This window comes from Nomascus leucogenys, chromosome 14 (genome assembly GCF_006542625.1).
Source record: "Nomascus leucogenys isolate Asia chromosome 14, Asia_NLE_v1, whole genome shotgun sequence".
Lineage (NCBI taxonomy): Eukaryota > Metazoa > Chordata > Mammalia > Primates > Hylobatidae > Nomascus > Nomascus leucogenys.
In genome coordinates, this window is record NC_044394.1 from 11,504,279 (window position 1) to 11,528,635 (window position 24,357).

The 24,357-nt window shown below is 41.6% G+C and overlaps 2 protein-coding genes across 7 annotated transcripts in view; one reads left to right on the forward strand and one right to left on the reverse strand.

The window, feature by feature from the left end:
- VMP1 (vacuole membrane protein 1) overlaps window positions 1–12,977 on the reverse strand; it is a 133,796-nt gene extending 120,819 nt beyond the window's left edge. For 2 of the 3 annotated variants that reach the window (XM_003278486.4, XM_003278485.4), the window contains exon 1: window positions 12,857–12,970. The gene's annotated coding sequence lies outside the window, so the exon portion shown is untranslated. Of the gene's footprint in view, window positions 1–12,856 lie in introns of all 3 variants that reach the window. The other variant, XM_030828386.1, reaches the window with a different exon arrangement.
- Window positions 12,978–13,011: 34 nt separating this feature from the next.
- PTRH2 (peptidyl-tRNA hydrolase 2) lies at window positions 13,012–23,497 on the forward strand. 4 transcript variants are annotated; one of them, XM_003278487.4, is made up of 2 exons: window positions 13,012–13,234; window positions 22,828–23,497. In XM_003278487.4, the coding sequence occupies exon 2, from the start codon at window positions 22,828–22,830 to the stop codon at window positions 23,365–23,367; it is 540 nt and encodes a 179-aa protein (XP_003278535.2). In that variant the 5' UTR covers window positions 13,012–13,234; the 3' UTR covers window positions 23,368–23,497. The 4 variants fall into 4 exon arrangements, with proteins under 4 accessions (XP_003278535.2, XP_030684249.1, XP_030684248.1 ...); XM_030828389.1 differs by having other exon boundaries at window positions 13,164–13,225; XM_030828388.1 differs by lacking the exon at window positions 13,012–13,234 and adding an exon at window positions 20,235–21,935.
- The last annotated feature ends 860 nt before the right edge of the window (window positions 23,498–24,357 follow it).

A 24,357-nucleotide genomic window follows, 5' to 3' on the forward strand; every position in this document is an offset into this window, starting at 1 on the left:
ACTTTTCAAAATTCAATAAAGCAGCAATAATTTTTTTAAATCTGTGATGATACAATGTCAGTGAGATTCCTAGATGTAGGAGTAAATCCAAGTATTCCTAGTCTGTTTAAAATGTTGAAATGTCCTCAAACAGAAATCTAACACATATTCTTGACCTTCAATGGCATCTACTTTGCACCGAGTGCACGTATGTAAGTTAGTTTTGTTTGTAAGAATGAGGTTGCTGAAACAAATCTTATAGGTCTGTGGATAGGGTTGAGAAGACAGAAACCGGGCAGAAGCATAACTCAAACACCAAATAATTTTCATTTTGAACACTTACATAGGTACAAGAAATGCATTAAAGGAGTGTAACAGACCTTAACTGCAGCTGAAGCATTTAAAACAGAGTTAACATTAAATGTGGGGTTTTTTTAATTTGTTTCCTGCGGAAGTGCTTAGAAAACACTGCAAAAATCAGCTCACAAAGGTTCTTTGTAGGCTGTATATCCAGTGCTAAGACTATAATACTCCATTCATTTTAAACATTAGCCACACTTGTAATACAAAAACAATGTGCAAGTAAATTACTGAGAGTCCCCCACCAAGCAAAACAAAAAAACATTTATGGATAACATGATAAAAGCATCTCCCTGAGTAATACAAGAGTTATTGGAAAAGTTAACAAGGTAGAAAAGGAAAAGAAAGTGAGAGTAACAAAACCATTTATTTTCATTTTCTTGGCAACATCATCCCAAAATAAAACGAACATACTTTCTTTAAAAAAAAAATCATCTATCCAGATGAATTTTACTTTCTCAAAAAAAAATTATGTCAGTGGGCTCAATAAAACACATTGTTCTTCATACAAGGCACACAAAGATAGCCAATAAGTATTATGCTTCTCAGTAACCTTTCTTGCTTTCAGAAGTATCTATTTTTTTGTTTGTTTGTTCTGTGACAGGGTCTTCCTCTGTCACTCAGGCTGGAGTGCAGTAGCATGGTCACAGGTCACCACAGGCTGGAACTCTTGGGCTCAAGCGATGCTCTGGCCTCAACCTCCAGAAGTATCTTTTCTTAATTGGATTAGACTACTCCAAAATAGCTGTAGATTTCCCTAAAACTGTTAAGATTAAGGAATTGTGATCTACTCTTGGAAACAAAGTAACTAATCTGAGTAATATATCTTGACAAATGAGGCTTTGATACAGTTTTCCACTTGTGCAGGGGTATAAGGCCAAAGATAATTCAAATAAAATGCACAATTTCAGAGTAACTATCAGACATAGCTGAGTGTCATCTGATATGTCTATCTACGTTATATCTATCATGTGGTTGTTCCGGTTAAAGAACGTGTACTCTGAAAATTCATAATAACATGAATGGGGATATATGAAAAAAACTTTTTGAATTTTTTTCAACTTTCTAATGTCTTGGGGAGGGCTGGGCGTGATGGCTCACACCTGTAATAACCCTATCGTTTTGGGAGGCCGAGGCAGGAGGATCATTTGAGGCCAGGAGGTCCAGACCAACCTGGGAAACACAGTGAGACCCCATCTCTTAAAAGAAAAAAAAGAAACAAAACAAACAAACAAACAAACAAAAACAATTAGCCAGGTGTGGTGGTATGTGCATGTAGTCCCAGCTACTTGGGAGGCTGAGACCAGAGGACTGCCTGAGTCCAGGAGTTTGAGGTTGCAGTGAGTTATGACTGTGGCACTGCACTTCAACCTCGGTGACAGAGTAAGACCGTGTTAAAAGAAAGGAGAAGAAAAGAAAGGAGGGGCCGGGCGTGGTGGCTCACACCTGTAATCCCAGCACTTTGGGAGGCCGAGGCGGGCAGATCACCAGGTCAGGAGATTGAGACCACCCTGGCTAACACGGTGAAACCCCGTCTCTACTAAAAATACAAAAAATCAGCCGGGCGTGGTGGCGGGCGCCTGTAATCCCAGCTACTCGGGAGGCTGAGGCAGGAGAATGGCGTGAACTCGGAAGGCAGAGGTTGCAGTGAGCCGAGATTGTGCCACTGCACTCCAGCCTGGGTGACAGAGCGAGACTCCGTCTCACAAAAAAAAAAAAAAAAAAAAAAAAAAAAAAAAAAAGGAGGGAGGGAGGAAAGAAAGGAAGGAAGTCAGTCAGTCTTGGGGAATTAGACAAATTAAAACCCCAAATTAGGATGCAATTTAAAAGCATTCGGAATCTCCATAAATCTCCCAATAATGGATCAGCAGGTAATGAGGGTATTTCTGGCCTAAAAAGTTCCTCAACTTAAATCTAGTGATGTATAAAATACACTCAACTCACCACAGGTTTCTAATTGTTGAAAAATTATAAACTGCTCTGGGTCTAATTTTTTTTTTTTCTTTTTAAAACAAAGTCTTGCTCTGCTCTGTCACCCAGGCTGGAGTACAGTGGTGCCACCTCGGCTTACTGCAACCTCCACATCCCAGGTTCAAGTAATTCTCCTGTTTCAGCCTCTGGAGTAGCTGGGATTACAGGCACGCGCCACCATGCCTAGCTAATTTTTGTGTTTTTAATAGAGACAAGGTTTCTCCATGTTGGCCAGGCTGTTATCAAATGCCTAACCTCAGGTGATCCTCCCGCCTTGGCCTCCCAAAGTGCTGGGATTCCAGGCATGAGCCACTGTGCCAGAGGTGGGAGGTAGGAGGATCGTTTGAGGCCAGGAGTTTGAGACCAGACTGGCCAACACTGTGGAACCCTGTCTGTACCAAAAATACAAAAGTTAGCTGGGAGTGGTGGTGCAGGCCTGTAGTCCCAGCTCCTTGGGAGGCTGAGTCACAAGAATCACTTGAGCCTGGGAGGTAGAGGTTGCAGTGAGCCGAGACAGTGCCACTGCACTCCCGCCTGGGTGACAGAGCAAGAGTGTGTCTCAAAAAAAAGGAGAGAGATTAGAAAAAGAAAAATCCCATTTCTAATTTTCTCTTAATCTACTTCTAAATGTTCCTGCAGTTTTTCATAACCAATGCAATCTTAGCAAAACATTTTCATCAAAAAGATAGGGGACCGGCCGGGCACGGTGGCTCACGCCTGTAATCCCAGCACTTTGGGAGGCCAAAGCGGGCGGATCACGAGGTCAGGAGATCAAGACCATCCTGGCCAACACAGTGAAACCCCGTGTCTACGAAAAATACTAAAAATTAGCCTGGCATGGTGGCGGGCGCCTGTAGTGCCAGCTACTTGGGAGGTTGAAGAAGCTGAATGGCGTGAACCCGGGAGGCGGAGCTTGCAATGAGCCGAGATCGTGCCGCTGCACTCCAGCCTGGGAGACAGAGCGAGACTCCATCTCGAAAAAAAAAAAAAGAGGGGGGGACTAAGAGTAAGGTGAAGAATTAAGATAATGAAGGAATACCAGACTACAGTTGGGAGATTTGGCTAACTGTGAGACCTTGACATTGTCACTTCACATGCCTGATTCTCTTTTTCCTCATTCAGTTATTAGGCACATGGAGTAAATGAGTGCAATAATTTCCTTTCTAGTTGTAAAAAAAATTCCAACTAGCACAAGGGTAGAGTTTTGGATGTATGTAATAACAACTACTTTTGTATAGTGATTTATAGTTTAAAAATAGGTTAACAAACATAATGCTAACAGCCGTCTGTAAGGGACTGTTATTTTTATCCTTGCTTTTTTGCAAATGAGAAACTGAGTGCTCCAAGGACCCCAAATAGCAAGTCGGCAGCATATAAATGTCAAAGCAGGAGTTCAACCTCGCTTTTCCAAGTCCAAATTCAATAGTTCTACTATACAAAACAGTCCAGTGAGAGGATTTTCAGTGGTCACTGAGGAATTCCAGAGTCACATATGCACACAAGATGAAAAAACAGTCCCAGAAGTTTAGCTTGTCCTAGTATTTTCAAATGTTCCCCATTACTAGAATTAACAGAACACTCATCCCTATTGATTCTTAGTACTTAAACTATCTAGGAAACTCACGTAGTATCTATGAAACTATCTGAAACTCCCTACTTTACTGTCCCTAAATACCGGGGGCATTTACACTTGTATAACTGGGGTGAAAATACTCTCACTGGACTGTTGTGTACACTAAAGTAGAAGAACTACCGAATTTGGACTTGGAAAAGTCTGGATGAACACCTGCTCTGACATTTATATCCTCTATTCTTTCTATTCTAAAGCAACATCACTGTAGGGATACTGAACTTTTTCATGAGCCACACTTATGATTAAGCTAAGAAACAAGTCTCAAAAAATTGCTAAGAATGGACATTATAAATGACAATCTCTGATAAGCCAGAAATTATGTCAACCTTTAGTACAAAAAAAAAGAAATAAAAAATTTTCTAGGTAGTTAGAAGTTAATGCACACAGTCCTAAATAACATAGGCCAAAATAAAAGAAAAATTTTAAATGCTCAGAACTACTAGAACAAAGTGAATTTGCAAGGTCACAGGATAAAAGGTCAAAACTAATACTTTCCACTATATACTTGGAATAAAAATTGGACTATTATATACTTGGAATAATTTTTTAAAATTTCAGATTCAGTAACATCTGAAAATATAAAATATTTAGAGACAAATTTAACAAAATATAAGCAAAATCTAAAATGAAATAAAGAAAGAAAATAAATTATACAGAGCCTAAATAAATGATTAGCATGTTTTGTTGATTGTTTGGAAGACTCGATATTGTTACTATGTCAATTTCCCCTGATACGGTTTGGCTCTGTGTCCCCACCTAAACTGTAATCCCGATGTGTCCAGGGAGGGTCCTGTAATCCCCACGTCGAGAGAGGGAGGTGATTGGATCATGGGGGCGGCTTCCCCCATGCTATTCTCATGATAGTGAGTTCTCACGAGATCTGATGGTTATGTGTTTGACAGTTCCTCCTTCACACTCTTCTCTCTTCTGCTGCCTTGTGAAGAAGGTTCCTGTTTCCCCTTCCACCATGACTGTAAGTTTCCTGAGGCCTTCTCAGCCATACAGAACTGTGAGTCAATTAAACCTCTCTCCTTTATAAATTACCCAGTCTCAAGTTTAAGCAGTGTGAAAACACACTAATACATGCCTCAATGTGATGTATAGCCTTAATGAAGATCAATCAAATTCAAGCAAGCTTTATAAAAAGAGCAATTCAAGTTTTTATAGAAATGCAAAAACTCAGAGTAGCGAAAACAATTGGGATAAAGAACGAAGTTGAAGGACTTGCACTAACTGATGTCAACAATTACTATAAATCTACAGTAATCATGACAGTGTGGTATTGGTAAAAGGATAGTTAGAAGCCAATGGAAAAGAATAGAGAATACAGAAATAGGCCAGGCACAGTGGTTCATGCTTGTAATCCCAGCACATTGGGATGCCAAGATGAGAGGATCACTTGGGTCCCAGACCAAGTGGGGACTTTGTCAAGTCCAGCCTGGACTTTCAAGGCTGAACTTTCAAGACCAGCCTGGGCAACATAACAAGACCCCATCCCTACCAAAAAATTTTAAAAATTACTCCTGTGTGGTGGCATGCACCTCATGGTATCTGTGGTCCCAGATACTCAGGAGGCTGAGGTGGGAGGATTGCTTGAGCCTAGGAAGTCAAGGTTGCAGAGAGCTGTGATCGTGCCACTGCAATCTAACAATCTAGCCTGGGTGATAGAGATCCTGGCTCAAAGCCCTCTCCCCGCACCGCCCCCATCCCCCACAAAAAAAAAGAAAAAAAAAAAACAAAAACGCAAGAACAACTTTCATGTGCTTTAAAATAATTATATATATACATTTGAAAAAAGTGAAAAACCTTGCTCCCCACTCTCCCTGCTAGATGTAACCACTTTTATTAGTTTTGTGTATCTGACCTTTCTTCTTTCAAACACTCCTATTATTGTTTGAGTATGTGTCCCCTCCAAAACTCATGTTAAAATTTAACCCCTAATGTGGCAGTATAGAGAGACAAGGCCTTTAAGAGGTGATTAGGTCATGGAGGCTCTGCCCTTATGAATGAATTAATCCATTCATAAATTAATGGGTTAATGGATTAATGGGTTATCATGGGGTTAGGACTGGTTGTTTTATAAGCAGAGAAAAAGAGGACTGAGCTTGCACACTCAGCTCCCCCTTCATGTGATATTCTCGGCACTCTGCAGAGTCCCACCAGCAAGAAGGCCCTTACCCAATGTGGCCACTCGATCTTGAACTTTTCAGCTTCCACAACTATAAAAATTAAATTCCTTTTCTTTATAAATTACCCAGTTTCAGGTATTCTGGTATAAGCAACAGAAAACGGACTAAGACACCTTTTCTTTTTTTTTTTCCTTTTGAGACGGAGTCTTGCTCAGTTGCCCCGGTTGAAGTGCAATGGCACGATCTTGGCTCACTGCAACCTCTGCCTCCCGGGTTCAAGTGATTCTACTGCCTCAGCCTCCCCAGCAGTGGGGATTACAGGTGCCCACCACCACGCCCAGCTAATTTTTGTATTTTTAGTAGAGATGGGGTTTCACCATGTTGGCCAGGCTGGTCTTGAACTCTTGACCTCAAGTGATCTGAGCACCTTGGCCTCTCAAAGTGTTGGGATTACAGGTGTGAGCCACTGTGCCCAGCCCTAAGACACCTTCTTAGTCTCTTTTGTCAGATATTTTTATTTTTTAGTTTAAAAAAAAAGAGATGGGGTTTTGCCATGTTGTCCAGGCTGGTCTCGAACTCCTGGACTCAAGCGATCCACCCACCTCAGCCTCCCAAAGTTCTGGGATTACAGGAGTGAGCCACTGCATCCAGCCCAGATCTTTCTTTTACCTGACCTCAGCCCTCTCCTCTTCCTGTCTCCCCAAGTGACTCATCTGGTCCATGGTTGAAAATACTATCCCGTATTTGTATTTCTGGTTTTGACCTCTAGATTTATATATGTAAGTGCACGACTTAGATGATTTTTTATTATTATTATTATTATACTTTAAGTTCTAGGGTACATGTGCACAACGTGCAGGTTTGTTATGTATGTATACATGTGCCATGTTAGTGTGCTGCACCTATTAACTCATCATTTACATTAGGTATATCTCCTAATGCTGTCCCTCTCCCCTTCCCCCACCCTACAACAGGCTCCGGTGTGTGATGTCCCCCCTCCTGTGTCCACGGATGATTCTTTAAGTGTCTCAAAATTAACATGTCCTTTTCTCCCTACACCTACCCACCTTCTTGTAACAAACAAACCTGGTCTTCTCCAAACCTCCCTTCTCCCAGTACCTGGCACAACCACCCACCCAGTCACTAAATCCAGAAGCTTAGTCATCCCTGACTCTTCCCTTTTGCTTGCCACTCATCTAACCCAGGACCAAGTCCTATGCCAAATATATTTGGTATCCACACACAACTGTCCGTCTTCTTTGCTGCCCTTCTAGTCCAGACCGTCTTCATCTTCTACTTGGATACTACAGTGGACTCTCAACTTCTCTCTCCATTTCTATTCTTGCCCCCTTCAATTCATCCTTCACACATAAGCAACAATGAACTTCTTATAAATCCTATTACTTCTCTACTTAAAATTGTAGAATGATTTCCTACTGCACTCAAAATCAAATTCAAACTCATTCCCTTGGCCTGCAAAATTCTGCATGACCTGGATCCTGTATATATTTCCTATATCTTCTCGTGTCAATGCATTCCAAGTCTATTATGCTCCAGCCTCAAATAAGCATATATCCACATTGTTAACTCTCTCTTAGACCCTCATGTGCTGCCTTCCTAACGATTCTTATTTCCCATTGTTTTCCCCAGAACCTGGTGTAAGGCCTGGGACACAAAATGTTTGTTCACTGACTGGATAATGAACAGATAAGGCAATAGATGTCACTGGAAAATGATCTTTCCATTCCAAGAAAGTGCTGAAAGACATCATTAAACATCAAAAGTTTCAATTGCCAAATTCTGTGTTATGGCTTACACAGATAATGTATTCTGTTAATACCAAAAGGTTAATAGAATGGCCCAAAAGAATGCCTCATTTGGTTAAGAATCTCACATATGTTGTAAAATATAGACAAAATGAAGTGTATACTCAGATATTTATTTACTGGAACTTCATTAATAATGAGCAAACAATAATTAAGTAAGCAGCAACATAAAGCTATGCTTTTAAAAGAGGGCTGGAAAAGAGTTCTTGGCAATAGCTTAGGGGCCACATGATGATAATGATCACAATCATGGTTAACTATATGCTACAGACACTGTTCTAAATGCTTTATTTAAACCTATTCATTTAATCCTAACAAGAAAGGGATTGACTTCATTGTCCACGAGGAAACTGAGATAGCAAGAAGTAAAAAGTAACTAATCCAAGGGTTGCACAGTAATAGAGCTGGAATTTGAAAAAAAGCAGTCTAGCTTTATAGCCCTGGCTTTTAACACTACCTGCCTAGTCCTTCCAGATAATCTATAAAGAATAAAGTTATCATTAAAAAACTCAAGGACAAGAGAAAATACTCCCATGAACTACTGAAAAGATTAAGTAGTTCAAGAATACAAACTCTTGAGCAATTATAGGTATATTAGCTGTGATATAATTACTCAATAGAGCCGGGCGCGGTGGCTCACGCCTGTAATCCCAGCACTTTGGGAGGCCGAGGCGGGTGGATCACGAGGTCAGGAGATCGAGACCATCCTGGCTAACACGGTGAAACCCCGTCTCTACTAAAAATACAAAAAATTAGCCGGGCGAGGTGGCGGGCGCCTGTAGTCCCAGCTACGCCGGAGGCTGAGGCAGGAGAATGGTGTGAACCCCGGGGGGCGGAGCCTGCAGTGAGCCGAGATCGCGCCAGCGCACTCCAGCCTGGGTGAAAGAGCGAGACTCCGTCTCAAAAAAAAAAAAAAAATAATAATAATAATTACTCGATAGATTGCCCTTAATTTAAATATGCCTTAAACTTTAAGTATCGCCTTTTATCTGACACAGAAAATTATCTCCTGTTCAAATTTCCTTGATTCTGCAAACCAAGGAGCATATTTTAAAATGAGCTTTATATAAGGGTCTACATAATACCTAACTTCAGTTCAGCAAACTCCATCCAAAGCTGCTTTCCCATACAAAATTAGGAATTTCTTGAGGCAATATGCTCTTAACAATTTACTACTCCCCAAAATATTTGCAAGGCTTTGTGAAAGCAGATTAACAATTTACAAAACCACGACAAAGTTATCATTTCAATTTGTCCTGTTTATTAGGATTCTCTAATCTAGAGTTCATTTCCACACCAAAATGGGAGACACAGCAAGGGCACTTGGGCAAAAACAGGAATGATAGTAGCACCTAGAACTATCATCTCCGAGAAAGACTAAAGAGACTAAAAAGTTTGTTAAATCAATGGAACCAAAAAAAAAAAAGAGTACCCAACAATGCAAAGAATTAACTCTTCTACAACGGCTATTTACCCAGAATAAAGTAACTAGAGAAATGGCTCTATATATAATAGATAATTAACATAACAAAATATTAAAATTACAAACAGCTTGGGGAGGTTTTTTTTTTTTTTAAGAGCAAATAATACAGTTCTCTCCTGCTGCTTTTCTTTTCTTTTCTTCTCTTTTTTTTTGAGATGGAATCTCGCTCTGTTGTCCAGGCTGGAGTGCAGTGGCACGATCTTGGCTCACTGCAAACTCCGCCTCCCGGGTTCAAACGATTCTCGTGCCTCAGCCTCCTGAGTAGCTGGGATTACAGGCGTCTGCCACCACACCCAGCTAATTTTTTTGTATTTTTTGTAGACACCAGGTTTCACCATGTTAGACAGGCTGGTCTCAAACTCCTTATCTCAGGTGATCTTCCCGCCTCGGCCTCCCAAAGTGCTAGGATTACAGGCGTGAGCCACGGTGCCCGGCCAGTTCTCTCCTACTCTTTAGCAACAACATTCACAGTAGACACGTGTTACAAGGCTCCTCTGTCATTTCCACTTGCCAGAAAGATAACTCAACACATGACAGTCATGAAGCATGAACTCAAACTATTCTGAAGAATATAACTGATTTTCTTTCCTTAATCTATTACATTTCAAACCTAGCCAAGCACAGTTTTTGTTATGCTACAATTTATAAGACTAAACTAGCTAAAGAGGGAAAAAAAGTTTGTAAACAAGGTTTATGTGCGTATGTGTGTACTTATGTGTGTATGTGGATAGATCCCTTTAATACCTAAGAGTAATTATTTTCATGTGAATCAGGAAATATTACCAAATCATAATGAGATGCCTGGATACAACCTTGTTAGAACAGAAAGAACACTTGAGACCTTACAGTTCAGGTTCTAGCACTACCTAAGCCAGATGACCTCAAGCAAGCCAATTACTAATTACTGATTGCTTCTGAGCCTTAATTTTCTCCTCTGTTAAATAGGAATCTACTTATACACTCACAGAGATTCCTTCTAATTCTAAATATTGGTTTCAGTGAAATAATAAGGTTTCTTTTTTCTTTTTTTTTGAGACGGAGTCTGGCTCTGTCTCCCAGGCTGGAGTGCAGTGGTGCAATCTCGGCTCACTGCCATCTCTTGGGTTCGCGCCATTCTCCTGCCTCAGCCTCCCGAGTAGCTGGGACTACAGGCGCCCGCCACCATGCCCGGCTAATTTTTTGTATTTTTAGTAGAGACAGGGTTTCACTGTATTAGCCAGGATGGTCTCGATCGCCTGACCTCATGATCCGCCTGACTCAGCCTCCCAAAGTGCTGGGATTACAAGCGTGAACCACTGCGCCTGGCCCAATAAGGTTTCTTATTTAATGTAAGTAAGATAGGACTACTTCTACTCTTTAGTTAACTATACATAGGCAAAAAACTTCAGCTTTTTCTGCACTTGGAAATTCTGAAGTGACAATACATAACGACCAAAAAGGATCAGATTTAAACTCCCGAATGCAAAACAAGACTCATTTTCCAGGCACCTATTTATTAACCATGGTGACTAATTCAATGGATCACAGTATCAAACTATTCTTTGCTAACTTTCAAAGGTGGGGCAAAGATCATCTCAGAACAGTATGTGATAATATTTTCAGATAATGATGCAAAGTAACAGTATTCTACACTGACGTATCTCTCCAGTCCTAAGAGTAAAGTGATACCATATTTTCATTTATATAATAATTTCATGTTTACTATCTCATTTAATCTTTGTGACAGTTGTATGAAAGAAAGTGAGCAGAATTTTTATCAACACAATCTAGACCAGCTCAGAATGTTAGGTAACCTATCAGCCATTACTTAACAAGTGTTGGAGCCCAGACTTCAATCCAGATCTTCTGATTTAAAGTTTAATAGTCACCAAAATCCTAAAAAGTGGTGATTCAAGCCAAAAGCGAGAAGTTGGAAAAGTGAGAAAAACTGGATAATCAGTCCTTCAATTGAACATAAAGAATATAAGATCAGATTTGGCAGTTATATAATCAAAAAGCAAATTTACTGAATGTTAAACTAATGATACGTCTATCATAATTCCATATCTCAAATTTTGTCACCTTGTTTCAAAGCCAAGCGTGAACAAATTTTCAAACTCAAAATAAGAAAAATATGTAAACTGACAAACTGATTAAACTAGCTATAGGTATACTGGTAAAAGGCATCATGGTTCTATGTATATTTTCTTCTGGAATGTGACTCACAGAAATTAAACTGTATTAATCAATTGTAATCAAGTAGGATATATCCCTCAAAGGAAAAAAGTAACCTTCAGTGCCTTAAGATAATGTAGGCAAAGTAGTAAAATATAAAATTTCTACTTGAGAGAATCACTTCATACCTACACAAATCAGTCACATTTGTCTAGGTACCACCATCCCTCTTCCACAGTAAAAACATAAGCTACAATGCATACAATGATGGCTAGTAAATACGTTTCTTCCTTTCATCATCTATGCTAAGAATACACAACTAAAATCAGAGCTAATGACAATACAATTAGTAGGTAGTAGCAACTGGAATATTAAATTCTATCATGACAACACTACAAACTCTTGTACAAGCTTCTTCAAATGATCAATGCAATCTGTCCACAAAAATCTCTGACAAGCCCCAAAGTAGAAATGAAAGACGTTAACATTAGGATAAGGAGCGATGCTGCCAAAACACGTCAACAGTGGCCAGTCTACGTGTATTATTAGATTTTTACATGGAGTTGCAGGTAAATAAAAGATGACTGTGTAAAATCTTCTGGAGGTCATAAGTAATCTAGCAGTGTGACACAGGGCCACATATGGTTTCCGGAATTTTAGAGATTAAGTCGACCTTCACGTTTTACTGCAAATACCTCCACTGTAATAAAATACAGAGGTCGGGGGTCAGGGGTTTGGAAAGGCAGACAACACTTTTTCATTAAGGCAGTGAAAAATCTGAGAAGTTCCTCTCCAAGGGCTCTACGGAGCGAAGGCCCATTCCCTTGGCTACCCTGTACCACCAGAGCTTTAGATGGCACTTGCACTCCTGGATTTCGTTTAGGAGCGAATACATCTAGCATCATGCGCTAGAGGTTCGGGAGAGCAAAAACCAAACTGACAGATCCTGAGAAACAGCTCAGTCATCAGCAGGGAAGACCTTCTCCACTTACACCAAGGTCCTGGACATCCCGGGACTAAGAGGTTCTCTAAAGAAGCCTAGCAAGGCTTCCAAGTACGCGGAGAGGAGAACGAACAGCCCGGTGTCTGGGTTCAATGTCCAGGTGACCAACCATGAGAAGGTGTCCCAAATAACCTGGCTACCGCCAGCATGAGACAACCAGGGTGAGACATCCAGTCAGCAGCGTCCTAAAACACTGCTAGAAGTCGTAATCACATTGCCCCAGATCCGCAATGCCTAAGTGGGAGAGCTCCGGAAGACGCCAAGCTCTGAGGACAGCCTCAGACTTCGGTCCCCAATTCCCTGAGTTAGTTTACCTACCCGCTCCGACCCCGGCTTCTCCGGATCTCAGGATCCTGGAAGCTGCTCCTTACCGACTCTCACACACGCCGCTGGGCTCCGGCCAACCGGAACCCGCTCACGTCACTTCCGGTCCGGTCCCTCTCCCCCCGGAGGCAGCCTCCAGAAGGGATACGTTCCTCCCTCCTTTCGGCGAGCTCGGTTGATCCTCGCGGGATTTCAGTTCGGCTCTTAGTGCGGGCCCTGTGGGTGTGGCAAGAGGAAGAATGATTGCTCGCTTTGTGATTCTTGATCCGGAACTTGTCACCCAGGAACCCCGGAAGAGGTAGTTCACGCGATAGAAACGTGTTCGCTGCCCAGAAGAAGGGAAGGCGCGAGTGAGGAAAAGAGGTACTGTAGGTAGGTTGGTTGGCTCCTTACAGGCCGAAGGAAACCAATATCATTATTCATTTTCTCTCCAGTAGGAACGTTTCTTTTCACCTCATTGCATTACCCACCTTCTTCATTTTCTCCTTTATAAACTGTATTCCGCCCACGGGCCGCTGAGCCCTCTGTTCCTGTACTGCGAACCACCCTTTGGAAGAAAGGAACAGGCTGCTGGCGAGGGGAAGACTCAGAATGTCTAGTTCCCAGCAAAGCCTCCATGCAGGCAGTATCGACGCGCTCTCTCCGAAATTGATAAAATAGCGAGCAGGCCTTACACCCTCAGCTGGGCACTTATGAATACCCCCAGCGTTTCGAGCTGTCGAGCTCTGCGTGGAAAGAAAAGGTTTCTAAGAATATAGTCGAAAATTTGGGGCCAGGCGCGGTGGCTCACGCCTGTAATCCCAGCACTTTGGGAGGCTGATGTGGGCGGATCACCTGAGGTCAGGGGTTCGAGACCATCCTGGCCAACATGGCGAAAACCCATCTGTACTAAAAATACAAAAATTAGCCGGCATGGTGGCGCGTGCCTGTAATCCCAGCTACTCGGGAGGCTGAGGCAGGAGAATCACTTGAACTCGGGAGGCGGAGGTTGCAGTGAGCCAAGATCACTCCATTGCTCTCCAACCTGGGCGACAAGAGTGAGACTTCGTCTCAGAAAAAAAAAAAAAAAGAAAAAATTTCCCCCCCTTTTCACACAAAGAGATTAACTAGAGAGGTATTAATCCTTACTAACATACCCCAGGCACCATACTAGACTCTGGGAATATGCTATACAGGGAAAGTGAAGCAGTGGCTTAAGGGTCAGAGAAGATTTGGGAAAGGTTTGTTTGTTTTTTCAGTTGTAAACTGCAGACCCGGCGCGGTGGCTTAGCCTGTAATTCCAACACTTTGGGAGGCTGAGACAGGAGGATTGCTTGAGCCCAGGAGTTTGAGAACAGCCTGGGCCACATAGTGGGCCACTTACTGAGACCCTGTCTTAAAAAAAGATTAACGGGTGGAGCATGGTACAGAAGGAGGTAATGGGATCAAGAGCACTACTGAAATGGGTTTACTGAGGCAGGGGAATTAGAAGGCACCAAGAAGAAGATTTTATAGGATATACTTATTTTGTTCTGCTGTCATTGCCCAGAATTATTTATGAGACAAAGAATGGTTATTTGTTTTACCTTAGTCTCAGGCCCTAGGCTTATTGATACGCTTGTCGTGAGTGTACAGAAAAAGAGATAGACATGTTGTTTTAGAGGAGTTAGATGATAATCTGATGAGATTAGAACATCCTAAAGAACAAAAATATGTGTTAATTTTAGCATTTTTATGATTAGACACTCCAATGAGATGGGACATAATAAATAAACTTGGTAACTTTTGGAACTTTCACTGTTCTGTTTTTGATCTTATTGGTGTTTTTTTTTTTTTTTGGAGACAGGGTTTTGCTTTGTTATCCAGCCTGGGGTGCAGTGGCACGATCATGGCTCACTGCAACTTCCACCTCCCAGCCTGAGGTGTCCTCCCACCTTATCCCCTGAGTAGTTGGGAGTATGGGCATGTGGCACCACATCTGGCTAATTATTTAAATTTTTTGTAAAGGTGAGATCTCACTGTGTTGCCCAGATTGGTTTCGAACTGGACTCAAGAGATGCTGCTGCCTCGACCTCAAGCAACTCCTTGAGGCCAGGAGTTCCAGACCAGCCTGGGCAACATAGCAAGACCAAATCCATACAAAAATAAAAAATTTTTTAAAAATCAGGAGGGTGTGCTGGCATGCACCTGTAGTCCCATCTACTTGGAAGGCTGAGGTAGGAGAATTGCTTAAGCCCAGGAGTTTGAGGCTGTAGCGAGCTATGATCATGCCACTGAACTCTAGCCTGGGTGACAGAGGGAGACCCCTTCTCTTTAAAAAAAAAATAAAGAAAAAGGCAACTTCTCTGTTTGATCCTCATATTTCTCATCTTTAAAATGAGGCTAATATATCTTCCTTTTTATGTGTTCATAGCAACAATAAATGAGGTAATGGATATAAAGGATTTAGCATGTTATCCAGCACATAATAGCTTCTCTATATAGAGCAGTTCCTTCTCCAGATAGTACCTGAATCTAGTATATGGGATATTTGGTTACTTTGCAACCTAGAAATTATTTCAGAGAATCCTGATTGTTGACATAGAGGTTACTATACCTTTTTAGAAATAATTGAATATTTATTCAATTTGGAGTCTGGTTGTTAGATTATCAAAGAAAAGTCCTACTGATATGTAAGCATCAAATAGAAACTTGGCCAGGCGTGGTGGCCCATGCCTGTAATCCCAGCACTTTGGGAGGCTGAGGCAGGCAGATCACTTGAGGTCAGGAGTTTGAGACCAGCCTGGCCAACATGGTGAAATCCCGTCTCTACTAAAAATACAAAACTTAGCCAGGTGTGGTGGCGGGTGCCTGTAATCCCATGTACTTGGGAGGCTGAGGCAGGAGAATTGCTTGAACCCGGAGGCAGAGGTTGCAGTGAGCTGAGATGGTGCCACTGCACTCCAGCCTGGGTGACAAAGTGAGATGCCGCTCAAAAAAAAAAAGAGAAAAAAAAGAATTCTCTCTCTTTGTCTCTTTTGGGGGTGGGGGCTGTAAAGGCACTAGAACCATAAGTACTATGTCTGTGCAGCCCTGTCACCGTATTTAGGCACTTGAGTGGAAGAGCACTGAAACTAGGTGCACTACAGCTTACCCTATGTGACCCTCCTACTCCTGGCCACTCCATATCAGTCTCCTTTAATTCCTAATGTTCATTTCCTCAGGATTATGTTTTAGTCCTTTCTTCATTCTACATATTTGTCCAAGTGGCCTCATACTCTTCCATCTCTTCAGTAACTTCAATTATATGGTAAGGTCTCTCAAATCTGTATTTCCAGCCCAGACCTTTCTGACTTTAAACTGATATATCCTAGACCTTTCTGTCCTTTAAGCTGATATATCCTTTTTTTTCTTATTCTTTCTAGATATCTCTGAGATGTCTTTTGTTCAGAACAAAACTAATTCATTATCTTTTCCATTCAAACCTGGTATTTCACCAGAATTCTCCATTTGTTCAAATCTAGGTGTCATTATTAACTTCTCCCTTTCTTTTATCACCAGACTTCCTGTCAGTCACTAAATCAGACAGGTGTACCTTAGACACTTTTTTTCTTTCTCATTCTCACTACTGTTATCTAAATGACCATCATCTCATCTAGACTGCTGGGAGAGGCCTGATACAGTAATGTTAAGAACAAGGGCTTGGCAGGGCACAGTGGCTCACGCCTGTAATCCCAGCAGTTTGGGAGGTCGAGGTGGGTGGATCACCTGAGGTCAGGAGCTCGAGACTAGCCTGGCCAACATGGTGAAACCCCGTCTCTACTAAAAATACAAAAATTAGCCGGGCGTGGTGGCACGTGCCTGAAGTCCCAGCTACTTGGGAGGCTGAGGCAGGAGAAGCACTTGAACCCCAGAGGCGGAGATTGCAGTGAACCAAGATTGCACCACTGCACTCCAGCCTGGCAATAGAGTGAGACTCCGTCTCCAAAAAAAAAGAAAAGAACAAGGGCTCGGCAGGGCGCAGTGGCTCACGCCTGTAATCCCAGCACTTTGGGAGGCCAAGGCGGGTGTATCACCTGAGATCAGGAGTTTGAGACCAGCCTGGCCAACATGGTGAAACCCCGTCTCTACTAAAAATACAATTAGCTCGGGTGTCTGTAATCCCAGCTATTTGGGAGGCTGAGGCAGGAGAATCACTTGAACCCAGGAGGCAGAGGTTGCAGTGAGCCGAGATTGTGCCATTGCACTCCAGCATGGCCGACAAGAACTAGACTCTGTCTTAAAAAGAAAAAAGAACAAGGGCTCTGGATTAAGACGACCACTTATGAGCTGGGTGAATTTAGGCAAGCTATAACTTGTGTACCTCATTTTTCTACATCTGAAAAATTGGGATCATAATTATATATAGATGCTTCTCAACTTAGGGTGGGGTTATATCCTGATAAACCCATCATAAATTGAAAGTACCATAAATTGAGAGCCAGGCACAGTGGCTCATGCCTGTAAACACAGCTACATGGGAGGCTGAGGTGGGAGGGATCATGTGAGGCCAAGAGTTCGAGACCAGCCTGGGCAACATAATGAAACCCCTGTGTCTTAAAAGAATTTTTTTTTTTTAATTAGCAGGGTGTGGTGGTATGTGCTTGTAGTCCCAGCTACTGGGGAGGTTGAAGTGGGAGGATTGCTTGAGCTCAGGAGTTCGAGGCTGCAGTGAGCTATGATCACTCCACTGTATTCCAGCCTGGACAAAAGAGTGAAACCCTGTCTCTTAGAAAAGGAAATAGAAGTTGGAAATAAATTTAATACACCTAACCTACCAAACATGGTAGTTTAGCCTAGCCTACCTTAAAGGTGCTCAGAACACTTAATTTATTAGCATACAATAGGGCAAAATCATCTAACATAAGGCCTACAAGTGTTGAATATTTCATGTGATTTGTTGAATACTGTACTGAAGGTGAAAAATTATGTTTGTATGGGTAAAGTTTCTACTGAATATGTGTTGCTTTCGAACCATTGTAAAGCCAAAAAGCTTAAGCGAAACTATAGTAAGTCCATGACCAGCTCTATTTACCTTGAAGTGCTGTTGGGCACATTAAAGAAGACCATTCCTATAGAGTGTTTAGCCAGTGTGTAGCAAAACACTTCATAAATGTTAACTATTACTACATTATAGCAGCCTCTGAAATGATCTCCCTGTATCTATTGCCAACTTCTAGTCAAGGCTCAGGTATCTTTTATAACAGGCGTCCCTGTGGCCTGTTAGGAACTGGGCCGCACAGCAGAGGTGAGCCGTGGGCAACTGAGTGAAGTTTTATCTGTATTTGCAGCCACTCCCCATCGCTCACATTACCTCCTGAACTCCGTCTGATTAGCGACAGCATTAGATTCTCATGCGAGTGTGAACCCTGTTGTGAACTGCCCATGCGAGGGATCTATGTTGTGCACTTCTTATGAGAATCTAATGTCTGATGATCTGTCACTGCCTCCCATCTCACCCTCAATGGGACTGTCAAACACCTTTTTATAACATTTACCACTCTTGCAATTATTTGTCTTCACTACTCATCTATGAACAGCTGACAGTGGCCCATATTCATCACTATATCCTCAGCTTAACAGGGTGTATGGCTGGCACATAGATAGCCAGTAAACATTTATTGACTTAACTTCTCTTGGTCTGAATTTCTTCATTTTTGATATGGCAGTAATCCTCACTTCTCAGTGGATCAATACATGTCAAAGTATTGTGGAAATTTTGAGCTATAAAGACCAAGTTTTGGTCGAGCACAGTGGCTCACGCCTGTAATCCCAGCACTTTGGGAGGCCGAGGCGGGCGGATCACAAGGTCAGGAGATTGAGACCATCCTGGCTAACACGGTGAAACCCCGTCTCTACTAAAAATACAAAAAAAAAAAAAAAAAAATTAGCCGGGTGTGGTGGCGGGCCTGTAGTTCCAGCTACTTGGGAGGCTGAGGCAGGAGAATGGCGTGAACCCAGGAGGCGGAGACAGCAGTGAGCTGAGATCGCGCCACTGCATGCTAGCCTGGGCGACAGAGCGAGACTCCATCTCAAAAAAAAAAACCAAAAAACAAAAGAAACACCAAAGTTTTAAAACAGCATGAAAGAAATTCAAAATTAGGATTGGGCCATTTCAAAACCGTTGCTAAAATGTAAGCTTCATTAGAGAAAGGACTTTTTCTGCTTTGTGCACTCCTGTATCCCTTAGATCCTAGAACAGGGTCAATCAGTATTTGTGGAAGGGAAGCACTATATCATAAAACTAAAAGAATTGAAAAAGTAGAAAGTAGTCACACTTCTATTTCAGATACCCATTCCTATAGCTATGCTCTGGGCTTTGTATCTCTTTGTAATTGTTCATCTCCAAAATCAAAACGCCATGCATCGCTCTAAGTCTTTCCAGTTTACTTTCATCACACCTGTTCTTCAACAGCATGTCTAGATAAATAGCATGCATCACTTTGTTGTCCATAAATCAGTCTTTGATAATATAGTTTGCTTTTTATCAGGTAGGCCAAAAGAGAAAAATGTAATAACACAGGTTGCATGGTCTATCATGTCAAACATTCTTACCCTTATCCTAAATTCCCTTGTACCACTGTGTGTTGGGGCTTGCTCCTGGCATAATTTAAACTTGGATACATCCAACTACCATTCCAGTAGGAGGGGAGAGCAAAGGATGAGTGTGGATGGAGGTTAGTTTGTATGTTTGGAGGAAGTGATTAGTAGTTTTAGTCTTTTGGCTTCTAAGTACTACTGGAGAAAATCACAAATAGTATGTTGCCATTAAAAAGTCATCATTAATCTTAACCATGCTTTCAACATTCCTCTGCAATCCTGCCATATTTTGCCACACCTTTTATTTCCGCCTTTCTCTTCTCTACTCCATTTTAACTTCTGTCTGAGCTCCTTCCCTCGGGGGAATACCTTCCTGCCTTCAAATCCACGGACCTACCTGATTTAAAACTGAAATTGGGAAAGGTGTCCCTTTTCCTTTCCAAGACCAAATCTCTTTATAAAGGCTTTCTCTATCTTGAGCATTTACCTGCCTTTCTTCTGGTTCCATCCTATTAACATTTAAATATGCTTATCCTTTTTTCTTAGGAGAAAAAAAAATTGCTTTTCTCTGTGTCGCCTTATATCCATTGCTTTTTCTTTTTGCTCTATCTCTTGACCCCACCTCAAACGAATTTCTGCCCCACCAAAGACAATAACCCCTTTTATGTTAAAATTAGTGGAAAGAACGTTAATATAATGCCCTTGGGGGAGGGGGGAGGGACAGCATTAGGAGATATACCTAATGCTAAATGACGAGTTAATGGGTGCAGGAAATCAACATGGCACATGGATACATATGTAACAAACCTGCACATTGTGCACATGTACCCTAAAACCTAAAGTATAATAAAAATATATATATATATATATAATGCCCTAACTTTAAAGAAGAACATAAAGGAAGTTTATAAGTACTTCCAGGGCTGTCATCTATGCCGTGCCAATCATGCACTGCACAATTCCAAGGGCACCACTTTACATTACAAATACAGTGCATTACAAATATAGTGGCCCCATGTTTATAAATGCTTAGATAATACTCCACTAGAAAAAGAAACTGATAGTTGCTTGCCACATAGAAGCACTGTGAATCCAGCAGCCTCATTTGTAGACTGATATAGGTGTTTTATTGGTGACTCAAATATTATGAACAGCTTTGCCGAAGTAGCAAGATTTTCTAAAATAATAAAGGATGACATTCCTTTGTTTTATGATAGCTACACTTCTGGAAAATTCAGTATGGACAGTCTCTTACTTAGGATTTTTCAACTTTAGGATGGTGTGAAAGCGATACCCATTCAGTAGAAACTGTACTTTGAGTTTTGCATTTTGATCTTTTCCTGGCCTAGTGATAATGTGGTACAGTACACTCTTGTGGTGCTGGGCAGCGGCAGCGAGCCACAGCTCCCAGTCAGCCATGTGATCACGGGAATGAACAACCCATCCTCTACCGTGTACTGTGTTGTCAGCTTTTTTGGATATTGTGTTTTGTGTTTTCACATTCCATCATGTCTACAAAATGTCCATCAGTGTCTCCTGTTTCTGGTGAGATGAAGAAGAGGAAGGCAATTACTCTTGAAATGAAACTCAAGATAATTGCCCAGCATGAAGGTGGCAAGCCAGTAATGGCCATTGCACGTGAGTTAGGACTTTCGCGATCCACGATTTCAACCATCTTAAAGGATAAGAAGCGAATCAGTGATGCAGCGAAATCGTCAGCATCAGTTAAATCCACTGTCATCACAAAGAAAAGGGCTGGACCGATTGATGATATGGAAAAATTACTTGTTATGTGGATGGAAGACCAGATACAGAAGCGTATACCACTTAGCCTACTGATGATCCAGGCTAAGGCAAGAAGTCTTTTTAATATGCTAAAAGACCGTGCCAATGATCCTACATATACACAAATGTTTAAAGCAAGTCATGGATGGTTCCAGCGCTTCAAAAGGCGTCATAATTTTCACAATGTAAAGATCACTGGTGAGGCAGCACGTGCTGGTAATGAAGGGGCCATAGCTTTTAAGGAACAGCTGCATAGGATAATCATGGCTGAAGATCTTTGCAATAAGGAGCTGATTGCACTGGAGGAAGAAAGAGGTAAAGGAGTTGAGGCAGTGGAAGAAGTTACACCCACGGCACCTAGAAAGTTCACAGCAAAGAAACTAGCAGAGGCATTTGCTGCTATCATCAGTGGCCTACAGATGTTAGAAGAAATGGACGTCAATTACGAGAGATTCGCCACAGTTGACAGGCAGATACAGGATGCTCTTGCTTGCTACAGAGAAATATATAATGAAAAGAAGAAACAAGCTGTACAGTCAAAACTTGGTATCTTCCTGAAGAACAACACTACGCTTGCTAAACCATCAACTAGTGTTGACGTCCCAATGCCTTCTACCACCTATTCCCGATGTTCATCAGAAGAGAGAGAAATTGAGGACCCTATTGCATCCCCATCATCCAGCAATTAATTCTATTTCAGTGCTTCAAACATTTTTCAGGACCACTGTGCTTTCAGCTGTGTACATTAATGGTGAGTACCCATACAACCATTCTGTTTTCCACTTACAGTATTCAATATATTACAGGAGATATTCAACACTATTATAAAAGAGCCTTGTGTTAGATGATTTTCGTCCAACTGTAGGCTAATGTAAGTGTTCTGAGCACATTTAAGGTAGGCTAGGCTAAGTCATGATATTCTGTAGGTGTATTAAATGCATTTTTGGCTTACGATATTTTCAATTAATTGGGTTAATTGGGATATAACCTCATGGGAAACTGAGGAGCACCTGTACATAGTAAAACTGCAAAAAATATTTTGTGTTCTTAAGTAAAATGATGTTGAGTTCTCATCTCAGTTATTAAGTTTTTCAGCTGCACTAATGTCCAATGGGACAACTCTTCATTTTGTAAGGTTTTTAGCATCCTTGCTCAGGCTTAGTAAATTTCAGTAGTGCACCTCACTCTAGGCCCATTAATGTGACAGTGAGGTTCTTTTGAGGGTAACTGATTTGATACCATCTCCACTGAGAACCACTACATTGTGAAAACACAGATTAGCACTGTATTCCAGGAAAGGGTTATTTTTGGTTTCTTTAAATCTTAGGCATCTTGGTAAAATGGAACATCTCCACAAGACTAAGGGAAGACTGAGGAATAGTTTTTGAACTTTATGCAACTTTGTTTACATCAAGATTCAAAATGACCTAAACTGTTTCATGTGGATGATTGAATCTTTTCTAGTACACTGGTAGTGGGCAAGAGGGTGTTGGAAACAGGGTGCAGGCATAATATCCAAGATGTGTTTTGCCCTTTTTCTGGATGACCTCATTAAGTGTATAGTCAAAATGTTTCTCTGATAAGCCTATACCTCTGTAAGTTGTTACTGTCGGATAGTGATAACTGTTTTCCTTTCCCTTAAGATGCCCTCCAAATCCTTGGTTATGGAATATTTGGCTCATCCCAGTGCACTCGGCTTGGCTGTTGGAGTTGCTTGTGGCATGTGCCTGGGCTGGAGCCTTCGAGTACGCTTTGGGATGCTCCCCAAAAGCAAGACGAGCAAGACACACACAGATACTGAAAGTGAAGCAAGCATCTTAGGAGAGAGCGGCGAGTACAAGATGATTCTTGTGGTTCGAAATGACTTAAAGATGGGAAAAGGGAAAGTGGCTGCCCAGTGCTCTCATGCTGCTGTTTCAGCCTACAAGCAGATTCAAAGAAGAAATCCTGAAATGCTCAAACAATGGGAATACTGTGGCCAGCCCAAGGTGGTGGTCAAAGCTCCTGATGAAGAAACCCTGATTGCATTATTGGCCCATGCAAAAATGCTGGGACTGACTGTAAGTTTAATTCAAGATGCTGGACGTACTCAGATTGCACCAGGCTCTCAAACTGTCCTAGGGATTGGGCCAGGACCAGCAGACCTAATTGACAAAGTCACTGGTCACCTAAAACTTTACTAGGTGGACTTTGATATGACAACAACCCCTCCATCACAAGTGTTTGAAGCCTGTCAGATTCTAACAAAAGCTGAATTTCTTCACCCAACTTAAATGTTCTTGAGATGAAAATAAAACCTATTCCCATGTTCTATGGTTGGCAGTTGTCATCTTGGGCTTAAAAAAAGTACTGTTGGTTAAATGGTCTTGGTGGTTCAAGTGAGAGGCTGAAACAAATATTTAAGATGAGAGAAACAGGTCATGATACAACTGGATTAAAATGGAGGAAACAGCATTTCCCTATACATGATTAGGTCCCTTTGTGTGTTGGTAGCCCTACCCCGAGACTATGCTGCTGTCCCCCTGGAGGTCGAGGTTCAAGGGTATTCCCACTAGAGGCAAGCTGCAGTTTGTTCCCCTGCTGTCACTTTTTGGGTGACTGATAGCCTACTTTATTAATAGATACAGCCACCCTCAATGGAGTCCCATGGTTTATAACCTGTTTAAATTTTGTCTCCAGGTTGAGTTTTATAGCATTGATACAACCTACTGTGTGCAGTATTTCATGTTCACCTTCCCTGACCCATACTGGCCAAAGGTTAATCAGCAGTGGTTCTAAATCACAGCCTATTAAAGATTCTCACTTCCCCCCTTTCTTGTAGCAATGAAGCCATTGAAACTTGAGGAGTAACCTTATGGACCTTACAGATGGAAATGAGTGGGCCCAAGTAAGAATTTATGGTAACTTAGTTTGTCATCCCTGCTAGTTTTTTTTCCTAGAACTTTGACAATTAAGGGTGACTTTTTTCCCTTTTGATCTTTAGATACACTTGATACAACGCTAATAATTACTATGTTATACCAGCTACCCAGAATATGAGGCAGAGGGTCCCAAAACTCCCCAAGCCACATAGCTTCCTGATAGTCATCTTGTTAGAAACTATTTAAAGCCTTCTTTTAGGAGGATACTGACAGTAATTTCTAAAATCAGTGTATCCCAAAGAACTGTAATGA

Coding starts and splice junctions, on each gene's coding strand:
- PTRH2 (XM_030828387.1), top strand. CDS start 20,908: ATGTCTACAAAATGTCCATCAGTGTCTCCTGTTTCTGGTGAGATGAAG.